We start from the raw sequence: 18356 nt of genomic DNA on the forward strand, positions 1-18356 counted from the left end.
TCTCTCTCTCTCATTCTCTCTCCCCCTCTCCCATCCTTCCCACTGTCTTCCTGTCTCTCTCTCTCTCTCCCTCTCTAAATGTCTCTCTTCCCTGTCTCACTCTCTCTTTCTCTTTTTGTCTCTCTCTATCTACCCCTGTCTCCCTCTCTTTCTCTCCGTCTCCTCTGTTTCATTCTCTTGCACTCGCTTTCTTCTTGCGCCCCCCCCCCCCCCCCCCCCAGTTAAATTTAACCCTTCTCACTTCTCCCCCTCCTCTTACCAATGACCCAGAAGCATCAGGGACACAGAGGTGGCCCTTGTGCGTGTTGGGACAGGCGGACTGGTACAATCGCTCGCTTTTCTCTCTTGTTCTCTCTAATCGTCTCTTTGTCTCTTTCTGTTTGCTTTCGTTAGACGCCTCAGTGTCTGACAGAAACGGACCTAGTTTTAGTGCGCTGTTGACTACTGAATCATTCCTGCTGCTGGGCATCACATTTTCATAATTGTAGGCATAGCACTGCGGTTTGTGGACACTCGATTGCTTCTGCGTCACTACCAGCTAGATTGAAAAGCTACTATAACGAGCAGCGATTAGCTGTGTTATACAGCGGTTCAGACGTGACGCAGCGTTTTCATTTCATTTCATTTAATTACATTTAATTGTGTAGGGAAACTATTCCACTGTTCCCGTTGCACCTTTTTTTTTTTTTAAATCTCTTCCCATGACGGTGTGTTAAAAATGACGCTTGGATTTACACACACACAAAAAAATCATTATTTTATGTTGTTGTATCTCAGACATTTTTTTTTTTAAAGAATAATAATTGACCTTGTTTAGGCTTTTTTTTTTTTTTTTTTTTTTTTTTTTTTTTTTTCTGGGCATTTCTCCTTTTATTTATCTTGATGCTTTGACTCCGATATTAAGAAAAAGGGACCCACTGAGGAAAGGAGCAAATGTAATAAGAGTACAGAAAGATTCGTAGGCGTTATTGATCGAGAGAGAGAAGGCAGGTTTCAGTGAGCTTGATCGAGAGCTTATGCTTTGTTACACACTCACACAGATAAACACTAGAGGATTTATTGCAATCCTCCTTTTCTTCATGTCATGTGTGCAAGTAATTTTACTTGTGGCTTCCCTTAATTTGAACCTCTACTAGATCAGTGCTTCCTTTTTGTTTTTTTTGTTTTTTTCTTTACTACTCATCTTGGGGGTTTTTTTTGTTTTTTTTTCGAGATCACTTCCTCTTCTCTCATCTTCCCAGTGGAACAAGCGACCTGCTATGCTCGAACCCCAGATTGAAGTCCAATTTTAGTCCATTAGGGAAACACCCCAGCGTGCAGCAGAGGAGAAGGAAGAGCATGTCTGTTGTGTGCATTAGGAAGCTGGCTTTTGTCTCCACCAGGGAGAACATGCTGCCAAACCTAGCGTGGCTTTGGCGCCGAGTTCCTGCCTTGAAGATTGCTCTTGACGACCCAATGCCCAGCTGGGTCTGCCCATGGTGACCGTTGTGTGGTTACCAACGGTTGCTGAAGCGGCAGGCCACATCCTGTTCAAGGGCCTGTGTGTTTGGATATAAATAAGAACCAAAGCAAGGTACTTAAAGTACCTTTGACCTTGCACACCCACAAACATACACACATACACTAATCCAGACATGTTGATTTCATCTAATTCAGATTTTGTATTCACCCACACAGACACACCCATGTCCTTGTAGAGCTCTTTGTTTTAGTTTCGTTCAAAGGAAACATGCTCCTCTTGCTGTCTCTCAGATGGAGTGGAGATGTCACAGATGAGCTCCATTATCCCAACTCATGTTTATTTCTGCAGTCTTCCTTTAGTGCAGTCCTGTGTGTGTGTGTGTGTGTGTGTGTGTGTGTTCTGTGGCGCATCAGAAGACTTGTGGAACCTTAACACGCAAGTCTATCAGCATAAAGTTTGATCCACATTTTGTTTCTTAACAAGAAACACATTCAATGGCCACTTCTTCACTAGAAACTAATTCCATGTGAACTTTGCAGACCTCAGGTCAGTGATTAACTCTTGGTCTACCGCCATCGGGCCCTTGGACCGATCATCAGTGGTCGAGATTAGCATTTATTTAGCCATCAGTTACTGTTCGGAGCCTTCCAGACTTCTCCATCTCTTTCATTAGATTTGTTTTCTATTTTTTTTTTTTTTTTTAAATGCTGCTTCTCATTTTAGAAAAATAAGACTGGAGATTAGAATAGCTGAAAAGTACTCTTCCAGAGAGAGTATGGCCGAAAACCACTTTGGCACTGTCCCTGGACTCGAACTCGGACACAAGCGCTCTGCTTTATGTATATGGAGACACTAGGGGACAGTTCTAAGCTTGGGGCCCTCTGTATTTATCTTGGCCCTATTTAGCCTATGATCGTGTGTGGATATGCCAGCATGCATGTGTTTCAGCACAGTTACTTATTAGATCTCTGCTGATAAATCCAGAGGTCTTACCCCCCCCCCCCAATAGTCTTGTCTGTTCGTCCTCTGTCAACGCAACGTTTGATTTGTTATTCTTTCCTCAGAGTCAGAAAATCAAATGAGCTGGTTGGACAGCATCACTTTCAGGCCCCCTCGGAGGCAGTAGAGCTGTAGGACCTGAGGCTGCCAGGGTTTACGGGGGAGGTTTTGGCTGGCCGAGGACACGGCCTGTTTTATGATTTTTGGTGCGGTTTTAATGGAATAGGCCTGAGTGGTAGGTCAACATTCCAAACATTGTCAAGGTAACCAAGATAGATTTATATATATAATTTTGTTTAGTCCTGCAAACTAAGGTTTTAGACCTACACCACCTGAATTGCAGTGGTGGCTCAGTGGTTAAAGGCTGTGGGTTATTGATCAAAAGGTCAGGATTTCAAGCCCCAGCACTGCCAATGTACCACTGTTGGGCCCTTGGGCAAGGCCCTTAATCCTCGGTTGTATAAATGAAATGTATAAGTTGCTCTGGATAAGGGTGACTGCCAAATGCCATAAAATAAATAAATAATAATAAAAAAGATTCACTGCTAGATTTTTTTCATTGTCACATGAAGAATTCCAGGGAAATAAAAATGGCTTTGGCAGTCGCACTCCCTACCTCCCACAGGGGAGTCCAGTTCATTAGTGAGTGAGCTTTCTACTGCTGAACTAAGTGGTTCCCAGCCATGGTCCTGGAGTGACCCTTTCAGGAATAATTAGTTGTCTTTCCTGCTATAACACACCTGGTTGGCTTATTCGGCTAATTACCAGGGTTTTCCTAAGATTACGGCTGCCTTCGATTCTACCATCAAAAGCAGCAGGGATGCCTCTATCTGAAATGATCTTTCCGTGAGGTAGTGCCGTGTGGAAATGCTCGAGCAAATCAGATTCGACATTTTCCGTTTCAGTCCCCCGACGTATATTAACCGACACGACAAGGATCATGTGCCAAAAAATAAATAAATATATATATATATATATATATATATATATATATATATATATATATATATATATATATATATATATATATATATATATATATATATAAATTTTTTTTTAAATTTATTTATAGGAAGCAAAGAGTCAGATTGGATACTGAGGGGATATCAGTATCAGGTGGTTTAAAAACTTGGAGCTTATTTATCGTATTCATTCTGTGTAGTATGTTTTCTACTCTAACCTCGCCGGTAGATGAACTGTTTGCCCCTGCTGTTTTAGTTTTTTCTTCTTTTTTTTCTATTCAAAATAATAATGGCACAAATTCTCTCAGCAGAATGTCCATCAGTTACTCATTTTAATAACTGTTTAGAAGAGTTGCTTTCCATCACTTGAATATGAAATGACTAATGGTTGCTGTGGGCACATCCGAATCGCACGAGTTCAACGTGTTTGAGCAGAGACCGTGTGCTTGGCCGGAGTAGACCAGAGATGGAAATGACTGGTAGACCAGTGATTATGTAACAGCTCATTACTCTGATGTAATGCAGCCGAGATGGGCGAGTAATGGACAGGTCTCCGTAATGGTAGTTTAAGTTGTAGCTCAGCTTTTTGGCAGTTATAATGCTGTTGGACAGAGACCGAAGTAGGCTGACTTGGGCTCGTGTGAGATTGAATAGCCTGAAAAGCCTATAAAAGAGTTTTTAAGCACTGACCAGTGCAGTATTTAATCATGTTCTAATTCTCATCATTAACGTTATTTGTGAAGTGTTTGATTCGGCAGTTTGTAGGCTTATTTAGTCCGAGCTTTCAGTTTTTGACCATTTAAAGCCAGGATTTATTCTTTATTTTTTTTGTTGGGATCCATAATAAATATAGTTGAGTCGTGTTAACTGTGTACTTCTCTAATATTAAACATACACTGAGGGAGAACAGCCGAGAGCATATGAGATGGGGGGAGAGGGCGGGGCTTCCAAGCAGTGCCGGTTAACTGGTCAGCCATTCCAGATTCACATGTCGGTTGGCTCATGTAACGTTGTTATTGGAGAGAAGGGATGGCTCGTGCTAGTGTATGCCGGAGCACCCATGTAAAACGCATAACGGTTGGCAAGTCTGCTATTAACCTATAACATAATCAGAATAAACGTCATCGGATATCGTGGCAGTGTAAAATCATGTAGGGACGATTTAGGCTCGTCATAGAACAACTTATGTTGTCTGTATCAGGGAAACTGTAGAAAGCACTGTGTAAAGTAAAAACCATGAAAGAAACCCAGACAGCGGACAGAAGCGGGTGAAGAAGTCATCTCAGGTGGCTGTTTGATCAGGCAGTGATTTATAATGCTCTATAATTACTCTGTAAACCCTTTACCCGCTCACACACCCTTCAGCCTAGACGGCTGAGGACGGAGGGAGATTATCTCACTGTAAACGATAGCTCCTCTTAGAGAGATTTATAAGACATTTCAGACCCATTAGAAAGCAGGAGGAACAGCTCCTCAGCAGCTGGCCCACACACGCATCACCTCCTCCTCCTCCTCTTACCTCCAGTCATCTAAAACACAGCCATTGGTTTATTTTGTTTAACAGGAGGCTTGAGTCTCACTTCAGCAGAGCGCCTTTTATAAATAAGGATACACTTGCAAATCGTGCATATTACATTTAGAGGACGTGCAATAATTAATTATATATTTTTAATTACATATTTTTATATAAACACTTGGTAAGGGTAGTGGGGTTAAAAAAGTTCCAGAAAAGTCCATTTCAAATGTTAGTTCATTCATAACCGAAAAAGTATTACACATGCACCCGATGCTGTGTTGTAGTAGTGTGTAATGTAAACTCGCCACATATAATACATGCCGCATGTCATCTAAAAAGATGAATCCAGCCAACATTTCAAGCAACTCCGACCAACTACTCATTTTAAGCCGTGTACAATGAAAGCATTTCACTGTGAGGGAAAGACATGTTTGACAGTCCTAGCTTGTGGTCCTGCCATCTCTCTGCTGTTTATATGTCATATTAAAGAGTGGAGAAAGAAAAAGGGAGTAAATGGTCTGCATGTGATGCGGTCCTGAGAAGAAACAAAACCTTAAGCAGGACCATATGTCTGATGAGCTCGAAATTCGGCTGCAGTCGGACAGCACGAAACGACGAATTTCTCTCCGAGTTGTCTGTCGTCTTTCTCTTCTTCTCTCTCTTATTCATAGTAACAGTGTGATCTTTGGTGGCGGCGCCCCACCCACACAAGTGTGAAGGCATCAGAGGCCATGGGTAAAGCAAGTACACCCACCGCTGGTCATTCATGCAGTTATCCAATCAACCAATATGGCAGCAATGCAATACATAAAATCTTTATTATTCATGTCTTTGCCTAATAAGAGGGGACGCCCTAATGCTGTTGTAGCCCACACACCTCAATGTTCACCATGTTGTACGTTTGAGATGCTTTTCAGCTCATCTCCGTTGTAAAGAGTGGTTATTTGAGTTACCGTAGCATGCCTGTCAGCCCAAATCATTCTGGCTATTTTCTTCTGACCTCTCAGCAAGTTGTTTGCGAACTGCCGCTCACTGTATCAGTAAGTTTACACGGACAACAATAATCCGATATTAACCCGATTTAAGACGATACTCTGATTAAGAAACTAGCATGTAAACAGCGATTATTGATGACCTTAATCCGACTAAAGTCATACTCGAAGTAAACACAAATGGAATTAAGACGTGTGGAGTATTCCGGTTTTAGTCGCATTATCGACGTGCGTTACAGACATGTACACACCTTAATCACACTATTAACGTCATGTGGGAGTTTTCACCACATTTTGCGACAGGACGCGCGCACACACACGGCAGCGCTCAACCGTTTGACGGAAAACGAGAGCACGGCTGCGTCTGAAACCGCGTACTTACCTGCTGTATAGTAGGAGAAATACATGTGTTTAGGTAAGTACGCGGTTTGGGACGCAGCCCACGGCTTCAAGCAGTCGTCTATTTGCACGTATAGCGTGACAAATAATTAACCGCACTTGAAGCTTTCGTAAAATTAAAAATGAAAACGCCAAAAACTGTATACGGTTCCATAACGAAGACGGACTGTATGTCGATACGTGAAATTCTGGAGGGACGTCGGACGGCGTGGCGCGGTGACGTAATGACGTGTGCTGTTAATCCATCTATGATCTATAACATGTAAAACGGGAACATGAAAAGAGTATTATAAAAACGACTCGTAAACACCTTTTATTGAGAACATTGTCTTATTCAGAATAAGATCAATAATTTGATTACTTCTGTCCATGTAAACATAGTCGTGTTTGTTTATTTATTTATTTATTTATTTATTTATTTATTTATAACCATTCTGTGTAGCCTATTGTGTATGAACAGATTTTGAAACGCTCAGACCATCCCGTCTGGCTGCATCAACCCTGTAACCCAAAGTTAGAGATCACATTCCCCCCCACACTGTGTTCCCACGTTTGACCTGTGTTACTGCCACATGTTGCATGAATGAGCAGGTGTTTTAAATAAAGTGGTCAGTGAGTGTAACATTAAAAAAAAAACAAAAAAAAAAACGTTTTATAACTAACTAGCAGCTCAAACCATTGTATAACCCAGAAACTTCAGTTTCAGTCAGATGCGTCTGCAATTTAATGGCGTGTGGATGTAGACCTTGCAAATAATGTGTCCAGTAAGAGGTTTTAGGTGTAACTCGGTATTAAAACATCACAGGGTTCAGGTAATGGGGTCTGAGTGTCTCACTTACACATGATCATCGTCAGCGTTCGGCGCTCACACTTCCACACATGCAGCAAACCTCATCGGCTCTGATGACCACTTTGTTCACCGTCGTATGGTTTATATCGGCTCTGTGTGGGTTCTTTCATCTCGGCAAGAGGTCGCCGGGCACGGTCATCGCTGCTGTGTTCAAGACGGAGCCTCTAGGTCGACGACCAACGCACGAGGGAAGAGTAAAGAGCTATCGCGAATACACACCGGCCCAACTGTATCGTCCTGCAGATTATAATAACAGTATGCAAGGATCTAAGTCGACAGACATCATTATCACGGGTCCTCACACCCCACCCCTAGACGCGAGCACACAGCGTGGCTGTAATGACAGAGCAGGAGGAGTAATGCGGGTTCAGAGCTGTTGACGCTGCTGAGCTAACCTTCAGCAGTGGCCACATACAAACGTTCAATCGTCCTGTTGCAAACCAGTGCCCTCTTATCATAAGAAGCCAACTTGCCATTTATACGCGTGTGTGTGTGTGGGGGGGGGGGGGGGGTTCATGCTTGGAGCAGTGAAAAGATATTCCCTTTTACAGTCTTGTTTTGCTCCTGAAATGTTCTCATTATGTATTTGCGTCATGGTTCGTTACAAACATCTCAGGGCGAAGGCTGCTTTTAACCAGCTCCTTTCCAACTTGCCATTTTTGGGCCTCCACCTGCAACCCCGCCCAGTAATGTTTTGCTCCTAAAAGGAGGATGAGGGTAATGATTACGATCTCAGGCTTTTTACTGAAGGCAGGCCTTTTTTGAAGGCATGAGGATTATTGCAAACACATGCCCACCAATCCCCTTTTCTCTCTCTCTCTTTTTTTTTTTTTTTTTTTAAACTTCTTTTTCTTTTTATTGCCTTTGATAGCTCCATGCTGTAATGGGAAGAGACGGTTATCATAACCTGATTAATCTGCTCATATCATCTATTAATGTACACTTGCCATAAATCTCTCCTGTATCTCAGATGAATCATGATTCTCAGTATACTGTTCCCGCTCTTGCCTGAGGACTTCTAGATATCAGTTCTGTTTCCACGATTGATGCGTGTTCTTGGTTTGAACCTACTTATATTGAGACAGATGCAAGATTGTTGATCTGTCCGTGATCTCCAACCAATTGGTGTGTTAATTCTTCTCTCAGATCATGTTTGTCGAGTCCAACCCCAGACACCAGCTTCATCATAATAATAATTCTTTAGATTTCTATAGCACTTTTCTAGGCACTCGAAGCGATTGACATTGTATGAGGGGAAATCTCTTCAAACACCACTACTTGTGTGTCTCATCCACCTGGATGATGGGATGGCAGCCATAGTGCGCCAGAACACCCACCACACACCAGCTATTGATGGAGAGGAGAGTCATGAAGGCACTCAAATGGGCTCTAAGACCTCAGGAAGTGATGACCAGTCCAGAGTGAATCCCGCAGTGAGGATCCCAGTGTCGTGTCCTTGATAAATGACACACGAGCTGGGTGTGCATCACCATTTATACTGTTGCCCTGTCGAATTCTCGATTCTGATTGGCTAATTGACTGCAAGGCAAGCCGCAGGTGTATATCAATGTGCTGGTTCTAATAATCGTTTCTATAGTGACCGCTCCGACAGTTATTAGACAAGTAGGCAATCATTGTCGTTGTCAGTCAGTGTTTCCTTTGGAATCTGGGACTCCACCATGGAATCAGTGCAGTTGGATATGGGTCCTGTTTACACCCGGTCACTTCATGCGTTTTCTCTGATCGGATCGCTATCTGATTTGTTAAAACGGTTCCATTTACACTCGATGCGTTTTAGCGAAACGGATATGAATCCAATCTTCTGTTCCCGCGCAGAATGCAAATACACATTTCCGCTGAACTGAAATGGCAGCCACTGTTATTTTTGCTCTATTCGGCTTTGCGAATGCAGTCGAAAAGAAAGCAAAAATGCTTGCTACAACGCTTACGGAACAGAAGGCAGCACTTATTATGTGCAGCGTTTTTGCTGTAGGCAGTACTAAACTTTAAAACCCAGCGAGATACCTGGATGAAAGCTTGGAGTCGGTATATAGTGCTGGCTTCTTTTTTTTACGGCTAAAGCGAGTGACTTACTTCCGTTCGGGAGGAGAAAAGCGCTGACTCGTGGGGTTTCAACCAAAAGATGCATTTACACTTGTACGGTTTCGTCTGGAATTTGGATTGGAATCTGATTTAAATCCGTCTCGATTGCGTTTCAGGAGGCATTTACACCTGGCTATCCGATCAGAGAAAACGCCTGAAGGGACCCGGTGTAAACAGGCCATTGGAGAGTGAGTCCTGAGATGCGTTTCTGCTCACCACATTTGTAAAGAGTGGTTATTCGAGTTACCATAGCTTTCCGTCAGCTCAAACCTCTCTAGGCATTCTGGACATACTGCATCGACCCAACGTTTTCTGGTTTTTTTTTTTTTTTTTTTTTGTCCAGTTTATGTCCACAGTTGCTTCTCAGTCTCCTAATAACGCGTATATTCATAGCTAGTTAATCATCCAGACCGGTGCCCTGTGCAGAAGCGTGTCCAAGCCTGTGTGTATGGAATACGTGTGTGTGTGTGTGTGTGTGAGAGAGACAGACATGTGAGGTGCTAAACCTATGTGTGGTTTCTCCCATTATGACACTAAACAGACATGTAGCACACGGTTATTACACACGCGCGTTATTCTCGACGCTCGCTTGCGTGTAGTTCATATCCGCAAGCTTATGTACGGGTCGCATTAAAAAGTTACAGTGGGTTAAGTGCAGCTGCGAGCGACGGCGTCTACATTCTATCATACCCCTGCTGTAATGCAGCGCAGCCTTGCAAACAACCAATCAGCTGCTTGCATGTTGACGGTGTGACCGTGTTTCTGCAGTTTGCTAAGACACCACTTCCTTAACCAAATACCTGTCATTTATCTCTTTCTTCGGGTGGCATTAATGGCGTCACTTTCTCTTTATTTTTCATCTCGCCCAGCTTTCTCTGACGTGAGATTACTTCAATAAACGTGTAATTACCAGTAGGGAACTCTCTATTTTTTTTTTTTTTTTTTTTTTTTTAAATTTTTTTAAGCTCTGTTTTCTTCCTTATTAACATAGTCTTTCGTCTTGTAAACACGTGTGACACAAGTGTGAAGGTATTGTAATATGTGTGCTATTGTTTTTTTTTTTTTAAATAGAGAGAGAGATGTGTAGAGATCCAGCTAGTTGTTCTTGGGTCATTTAAAAAGCTTCTTGGACATTAGAAAACTCAACACATTATTCTACATAGCTTATTTAAAAAAAAAAAAAAAAAATTTTATAAGTAAGACAAACACACAGGGAGCCTCAATCCAGAGAGCTGAGATCCTGAGGTCCTGTGTGATGCTTCATAACTTCCTCCATTACATAATAGCCCTTGCTGCACGGTTTGGAAAAGGAAGCAGCATGCATTTGTCAAAGCTTTGACCACAGTTTTCCGGCAGCTGTGTGTGTGTGTGTGTGTGTGAGAGATTTGGAATCCCTGATTGCAGTGAGGATGGAGTTTAATAAGGCGTACTGAGCTGTGCCATCCAGAGGAGAAGTGTGTGCATGTAGATTTGTCTCCTAGTCCCAGTCCAACACAAACACCGCAGCACAAAGGAATGTCCTCCTTCCAACGTTAATAATATCCCGGTCCCTGTTAAACTCTGGAGAACTGAGACGTCTGATTTGTTTGGTCACGCAATTGAAACTTAATGGTCACCTTATGGTCACTTAATGTAGCTGATGGGAAATGGGATGTGTTTTGGTAAGCCCTCCCCCCCCGCAACCTTCTCTCTCGCTCTCTCTGGTGCACATTCTATCCTTTCATGTTTGGGTGAAACTTTGCTTTCCTCAGCTTCCTTTGTTTGGGTTTTGTGTGCATTCCATTCAAGCTTATCCAGATCTTTTTATCTGATTGCTCGGGTGTTTGTCGCTCAGCTGCCCGGTAGGGATGACTTTACATCAGATCAGAAAATGTGCTTGAGGGTGGCGTTGGATCGTTGGGAAGCTTGCAGTGAAGATCAGCAGCACGTTGCAGTATGGGAGATGAGGTTTATTTGCAGAACTACTCCAGTCGTCCGAGAGATGGAGAACAGAGCGTTTGGTGTACATCGGCACCATCTCTGCCAGCTGCTTCTGTGGCAAGATGAGGTTATACTGGGTACATGGCATTCTTGTGTGAAGTAGACAAGCTGGGAGTTTCAGGGTTAGAGGTCGATTTGTCTCGTATATAATTTTACCTGTCTAGCCTAACGAAGCTACTCTGACTGCGTGATTGGTAAGAGAGCCGAAACATAATAATATAAGACACACACAAAGCTCTCCATTTACATGTAATAACATCCAGCCCTATCATTATTGCTGTTTATTATATTTAACTTGTTTAATATAGTATTTTTTTTTCTTCTTTTTAAGTGAGAACTCCTTCATTTTAGTGTTCAAGTTTAAAAAAAAAAACAACAAAAAAAAAACCCTGATCTCTGCAGCACCTCAGGATGTGTAAACAGGAACTAAAACAAACACCGTGTACCAGCAACATCCAGCCAATCAGAACGAGGCGGTTCTTCTTGCCGGTCAGTCATGTTACCTGATGATTTAGAAAGCTCCTCCTCCTGTGCTACCTTTCACTGTAGTCTAGGCATGTGTTTTTGAGGACCTGGTTTTGGAGGGAACACTGAAGGGACGGGTGGTTATCTCTTCTAAACAGAACAAGCACGTTCAAATAACTTGCACCAAAATGATCAGTTGGTGGTCAGAATTATTGTTGCAGGACTGGCCTTGAAGCTGTGAGCTTTCATGGACACCCTTTATCACTCTGTTTTGCCCTGTGTGTGTGTGTGTGTGTGTGTGTGTGTGTGTGTGTCTCTCTCTCTCTCTCTCTCTCTCTCTCTCTCTCTCTCTCTCTCTCTCTCTCTCTGGCACACAGTGAGCTGCTCCCACTCTTTGATCCCAGACGGCCTCTCATGCATGGGCACTGGTGGGTGTATGGGCATCCTGGGTAATCCCCTGTGAGCGTGCCAGCGATTCTTGTCCTGGCCTCAGCATGCTCAAGCCACCGTGTTCTGCCAAAGACAGAGATATAACATCGCTACATGTGCTGTAACATTCTAGTGGTGTAGAACCTACAACGTGCACCATATATCCAGTATATTACCATTTTGATAATCGTGGCACAGACGCGTTCGAATCCAAAATCCAATCAAAAACACTTCTTGTGTGTTATGTATCACATTTAATGTTTGATAGTAACTTTGCTACTCTACAGGGTGCCCAGAAGTCTCCATACATGGGGGAAATTAAAACTTTTTAGCAAAATGTCTTCTAAAATCTACAACCAACGTGTTGCTGGCAAACGTAGTCCCGTATGTATGGGGACTTTCGGGATACCCTGTATATGGATAATTTTTAAATCAAAGCTTTACGTTTATGTACGCTATATGATAATTACATTTATTCATAGCCCCTTTTCTACATCAACAGTCGTTTAGCCGCAAAAAAAAAACAACACAAATTCAGTAGATGAGATGTAGAGAACTAAAAATAGAATAAGGCATTTGAATATGTATTTTTGCCACTGAATACATAAATACTTAACTTTTAACAAAATGATTAGCTATTGTGTAGATGACGGATCACTGGAAGAACAGAAGTACACTTGTTTGGCTCGTTACTTGTTGCTAGCAATGCATTGCTGGTTTGTTTGTGTTGTAATTTGTTACTTTCTTTTTTTTTTTTTTTTTTTTTTTTTTTACACTTTCTGTAGAGGCAGACCAGTAAAGCACGACCTGGTAACACTTTACGTGCCACTAAAAATAGTATTTTTTTTTGTACAACTTTTAAAGTATATTTTTTGAAAGTGACTACTCTTAAAACTCTTTAAGTACTCCATTTCTCAGTGCTGGTTCTGCTATAGAGACTGCCCTCTAGTGGTCAGCTTGGTCATTTGCAATTCTCATTCTCAAAACTTTTCAGTGTTTCTTTCCTGTTCAGTTTTGTGTGTGTGTGTGTGTGTGTGTGTGTGTGTGTGTGTGTGTGTGTGTGTGTGTGTGTGTATCCACCATCATTAATTAGTTCATCTCGGCCCAAACACGATTGGTGAAGTGTCCATACAGCCGATCATGCTCGTATGCCCTGCCATCAGGTCTGCGTGTGTGTAGCTGTAATGGGCAGATGTTGCAACTGCACTCTGAACCCAGAGCTGACATGTGAGCACCAGCCATTATGAACTCCAGCGCCAAACATCTGGGAGCGAGCGAGCTCCGTCTCAGTCATCTCATCCCAATCGCTTCCAGCGCTGATATAAATAGCAATCAGACACTAGCCCAACTGGCACGATAAGTGCGCTTACACATGTGTGCGTGCGTGTGTGTGTGTGTGTGAGCATGGACGCTCTGTGTGTGTGTGTGTGTGTGTGTGTGTGTGCGTGTGTGTGTGCGTGTGTATAGTTAAAGTGTAGGCTTGATTCGAATAGCAGTGCTAAATGGCAGGAATGCAGACAAGCTTTCACTCTCACTGAGGCCCACAAAGCCGATGACAGCGAGCGCGCTTAAAGCTTTAGTCAGGATCATAAGCCGATTTACTCATCTTTTGAAGCAGAGATTAACGTTTAATGCCCAGGGGGCAGGTGTGTATGTGTGTGTGAGAACAACTGTGCTCATTTTTCCCACCTGATTCTCTCAGTCTCTTTACCTCATCTCCGCTTTATATGAACCTTTCTTTTCTGTTATGTGACAGAGAAAGGTCGTGAAAGCTCACCTCAGCATATGTCTGCCTGACGTAAAGGAATCTGCTTTAACGAAGCGCACACACACACACACTCATTTTGCTCTAAGTGTTACACATTGTTTCCACTGACTTGTGTGTATTACTGTAGTTAATAATGAGCTGTCTGAGACTAAACTTAACCTCAGGAAACAAAAGATCATTTTGGCTTAACAGCCAGACGACTAACCCCCCCCCGAAACCACACACCCACACACACACACAAACTCTTGTTCAATCCCTATTATGTGCTCTGGCATCTCTAATCAAGTGTCTGTCTATGGAGTTAGTGGAAAAAAAAAAAAAGTTTTTTAGTAGGGACAAGCAAAATGTCAAATCTGTTAGCTTTCTATAATTGTTGGGACCAAGATATAAACACACACACACACACACACTCAGCGGTTCTGTATTATTAATGTTAATATAGACTGATGTCAGTATGCTACATTAGGTCACTGTTTCACATTCCTTTTGATCTTCATCATTCGCTCCAGCTTGTTTGCTGAAACCGAAAACTGATTAAACGTTATGGCACATGATGGCGGCTGGATGGAAAGTTAAACCAGCGTTTCCCAAACTGCTCCTCAGCCTCCCCAGACGGGTCTAGGTTTCTCCGAGCCCCCGAGCCGATCGTACCAAGTAGAGCGAGACGTGAATAACTAGGTTAAAAGTGTATTCGGAGCTCATTATAAACTCTGTCTAGAATACATAGGACCGCTGAAATGACGGAGTGTTAAGGAATGTCTTCAGTTGTTTTTTAGCCAGTTCAGATTGTAACCACGCTGTGTTTCTGTGGGGTTTCAGGAGTTTTCCACGGTGGACTTCCGCAGCAACTCTGCGTCCAGTCGAACTCCGACGCCTCCTGAACGCTACTCGCCACACAGTCCGATGGAGCGAGAGATACCCGTCTCCCCCCGCCGCAACAGGTACACGCAGACATTTAGTCATTCTATCCTTGCGAGGCCCCTCCATTGACTGACTTGCTAATGCATAAAGGAAATAAATAAAGGAACCCTTTAGGGCTTGTTTATTTGTTTCATTTTTCATAAAAACTGCTGTTTTTTTTTTTTAAAAAAAGAAAAAGAAAGAAAAAGTAGTTTTCCTAGTGTCGACCAACCAAATGTCCCCACAATAGCAAAACTGTCTGCTTCCTGTCTCCCCTATCCTGTCATGTATGAGTGATGTATGTATCCTTGTATGAGTGATGTTTGGTATGTACTTTCACCCAAATAGTTTCCAGTCCTATTCCAGATAAGAAATGAAGAACGTTCCTAGAACTTCAAATAAATAATTCCTTTCATTCTGACCTGCTGTTACCACGTTCCACACAGATTTCCTGTTTTAGACCCTAGGGTGTATGTCGTTTTTCAATTCTCACTTGATTTCAGAATGTTTCCATAAATCATAGCACGTGTTTTGGTTCAGTGCTGTGGCTTCATGCGTGATTTTGGCCCGTGACTGTTAATTCGCTTATGCACGCACACGCACACACAATCTTGTTGTTTCAGCTCCTCTGTCTCTGGCTCCTGTCAGACCCCCAGACAGGTCGGAACATATAACCCCCTCTGAAAGTACTGGAACGGCAGGGCCAAGTCTCTTGGTTTTGCTATACACTAAATACGTTTGGGTCTGACATCACAAGATGAATGATGGATCAAAATTTCAGCTTCCATTTCCTGATATTTACATCCAGATGTGTTGAACAAATTAGAACGTTGTACCTTTTGGTGGCAGACCATCCGATTTTTAGGTGAGCAAAAGTCTTAAAGTGAATAACACTTAATATTTGATTGCATATCTCTTGCTTGCAATAATTGCATCATGCAGTGATTTGACCTGGCCAGTCTAAAACCTTCCACCCCCCCCCCAGATATTCGTTTGTTGAGTTGGCAGTGTGTTTTGGTTCATTGTCTTGCTGCATGATGAAGTTCGTCCCAATAAGATAGGATGCACTTTTCTGTAAAGTGGCAGACAAAACGTTCCTGTAAACTTCTGAATTCATTCTGCTGCTACCATCATGAGTTACATCAATAAAGATTAGTGAGCCTGAAGTGAGAAGCAGCCATCAAGCCCAAGCCATGACACTACCTCCACCATGCTTGACCAGATGAGCTTGTATGATTTGGATCATAAGCAGATGCTTTAGTTCTCCACACTTTGGCCTTTCCATCACTTTGGTAGAGGTTACTCTTGGTTCCAGAAGTTTTTTGTGGCTCATCTCTGTATTTCTTTGCGATTTCCAATCTGGCTTTCTGATTCTTACTGCTGATGAGTGGTGTGCATCTTGTGGTATGGCCTCTGTACTTCTGCTCTTGAAGTCTTCTCTGAATGGTGGATTGTGATACCTTCACCCCTGCCCTGTGGAGGTTGTTGGTGATGTCACTGACTTTTTGGGTTTTTCTACACAGCTCTCACAATGTTTATCAACTGCTGCTGTTTTGTTTGGCCGACCTGTTCGATGTCTGGTTGTCAGTACACCAGTGGTGTTTTCTTTATCAGGACATGTCACATTGTTGTAGTGGTTATGTCCAATGCTTGTGCAATGCCTCTGATAGATTTCGCCTCTTTTCTCAGCCACAGAATGGCTTCCTATTCTCCCACAGACAGCTCGCTGATCTTCATGTTGATTTATCCTACTTAGTAATAAATGCAGTCTTCACAGGCGAAACCCGGGGCTCAAACCTGGGCAACAAGAAACACCTGTTGGTCACATGTTCAAATATTTCTAATCACAGGGGAAATATGTGGGTTGCCATGTTCGAAGTTGTTTAACAAATCTAGATCTAAATATCAGGAAATTAAAACATCTGGTCCATCATCTCGTGTTCCTCTTTCGATCCCAAACCTAAACATCTTTAGTCTATAGCAAAAAAATAAAAAATTGGCCTTGCCATTCCAATACTTTCAGAGGAGACTGTAGCTGTTTGTGCTGTCTTTCTCTGTCTCTCTGTCTGTGTGTCTCTCTCTCTCTCTCTGTAATTTCACACTTTTTCTTTGACTCATTCTCTCTGTGCAACTAAAAGGAACTATTTAATTCTTCCCCCTAACTGGTCCTCTTTTTACACACACACATGCATACATGTGTACATACATACACACACACACACTTTCCTGTGGCACACACTCCTCCAACTCCACCCCCTCCATGCCCAGCATATAGAGTCCTCCTCTTTTATACAGTGAGCCTACGCAAGAGACACACCTTTTTAGACTGAAACTCTCCGTTTAGCTCAGCAAAGGGGTGTGTGTTGTGTTTGTGTGTAAATGAGCTTAAGCTTACATTTGTGTGTGCACTCTTGGTTAGTTTTAGGTGTGTGTATGTGTGTGAGGTTGCCACTGAAGGCTGTTCGGTGCTAGCTGTAAAGGATTTGCTCGGTGTCTTTGAGGTAAGTGTGTAACTTCATTCAGCACAGGTTTAAAGACACAATATTCCTGAAGTGTCCAGAGTTAGTCCTAGCACTTCTTTTGGCTCCTCGTCTCTCGGCTCTTTTCATGCTTTGATGCGGTCATCTGTTTTGGCTGGGTTTGGTTTGAAGCCTGTTTAGCTAGGTGTGTGTTTTCACGCACCGTGCAGACTGAAGCGGATGCAGGACGGTAGAAATCCTCCAGACTTGATCAGAACAATGGCTTACACTGCATGAGCTCCTGATCAGTCGTATTGGATGCTTTGTTTTTTCTGTCTCACTGGGCCGTTCTTGCCATTACTTCTGGTATTGATGCGAGTGTGCATGTTCTTGGGCATTTCAGTGCTGTACCTTACCACCTCAGGGCAGAAAGCGAGCGGAGGAGCGAGAGGAGAGGAAAGGATAGCTCAGGAGGTCTCGCAGACGAAAAAAGGGGGGAAACATTGGAGTCTGCGGATCTGGATTCAATTTGGGGCATTTTTCACAGAACATGGCTGTGTCCAATCTGGATCTAGAGATTTATAGCCCATCTCATCCTCCTGCCTATCCATTTATTTATCTTTCTAATTTCTCGTTCCATCTCATTTATCTACCCATATATCTGTCTAGATCTATATCTGTAACTATCTCCACTATTTCTCTCCATCTATCTATCTATCTATCTATCTATCTATACACACCTATCTTTTTACAGATGTATCTCTATTTATTTATATGACCGATATCACTGTCTGTAGATATCTCTGTATTTTCTATATCCATCTCATTAACTATCCATCTACACTAATGTTGCTTAAATTGCTCTCTTCTCTCAGTCTCTTTTTTTTTTTTTATTTTTTTTTTTTTAGCTCATCTTTATCTAATCTATATATAACCTTCTATCTATTTATGTTTCTCTGTAATCGCTAATCTTCTTATTCTCTCTCTAGCGTTCATATCTCTCCAATGTCTGTATCTTGTGACTCTTTCTCTACACGGTTCTATACATTATGCCACAGTGCTGATGAATTCT

General features: G+C 42.5%; 1 protein-coding gene across 2 annotated transcripts in view; it reads left to right on the plus strand.

Annotated features, from left to right (window-relative positions):
• The window catches only part of pdlim2 (PDZ and LIM domain 2 (mystique)), a 64384-nt gene that overhangs the window by 36791 nt on the left and 9237 nt on the right, over window positions 1–18356 (plus strand). For both annotated transcript variants that reach the window (XM_053624413.1, XM_053624414.1), the window contains exon 7: window positions 14745–14866. In XM_053624413.1, coding sequence (XP_053480388.1) covers window positions 14745–14866 — 122 coding nt within the window. The remainder of the gene's footprint in view (window positions 1–14744; window positions 14867–18356) is intronic.

Source organism: Ictalurus furcatus, chromosome 5 (assembly GCF_023375685.1).
Source record: "Ictalurus furcatus strain D&B chromosome 5, Billie_1.0, whole genome shotgun sequence".
Classification (NCBI taxonomy): domain Eukaryota; kingdom Metazoa; phylum Chordata; class Actinopteri; order Siluriformes; family Ictaluridae; genus Ictalurus; species Ictalurus furcatus.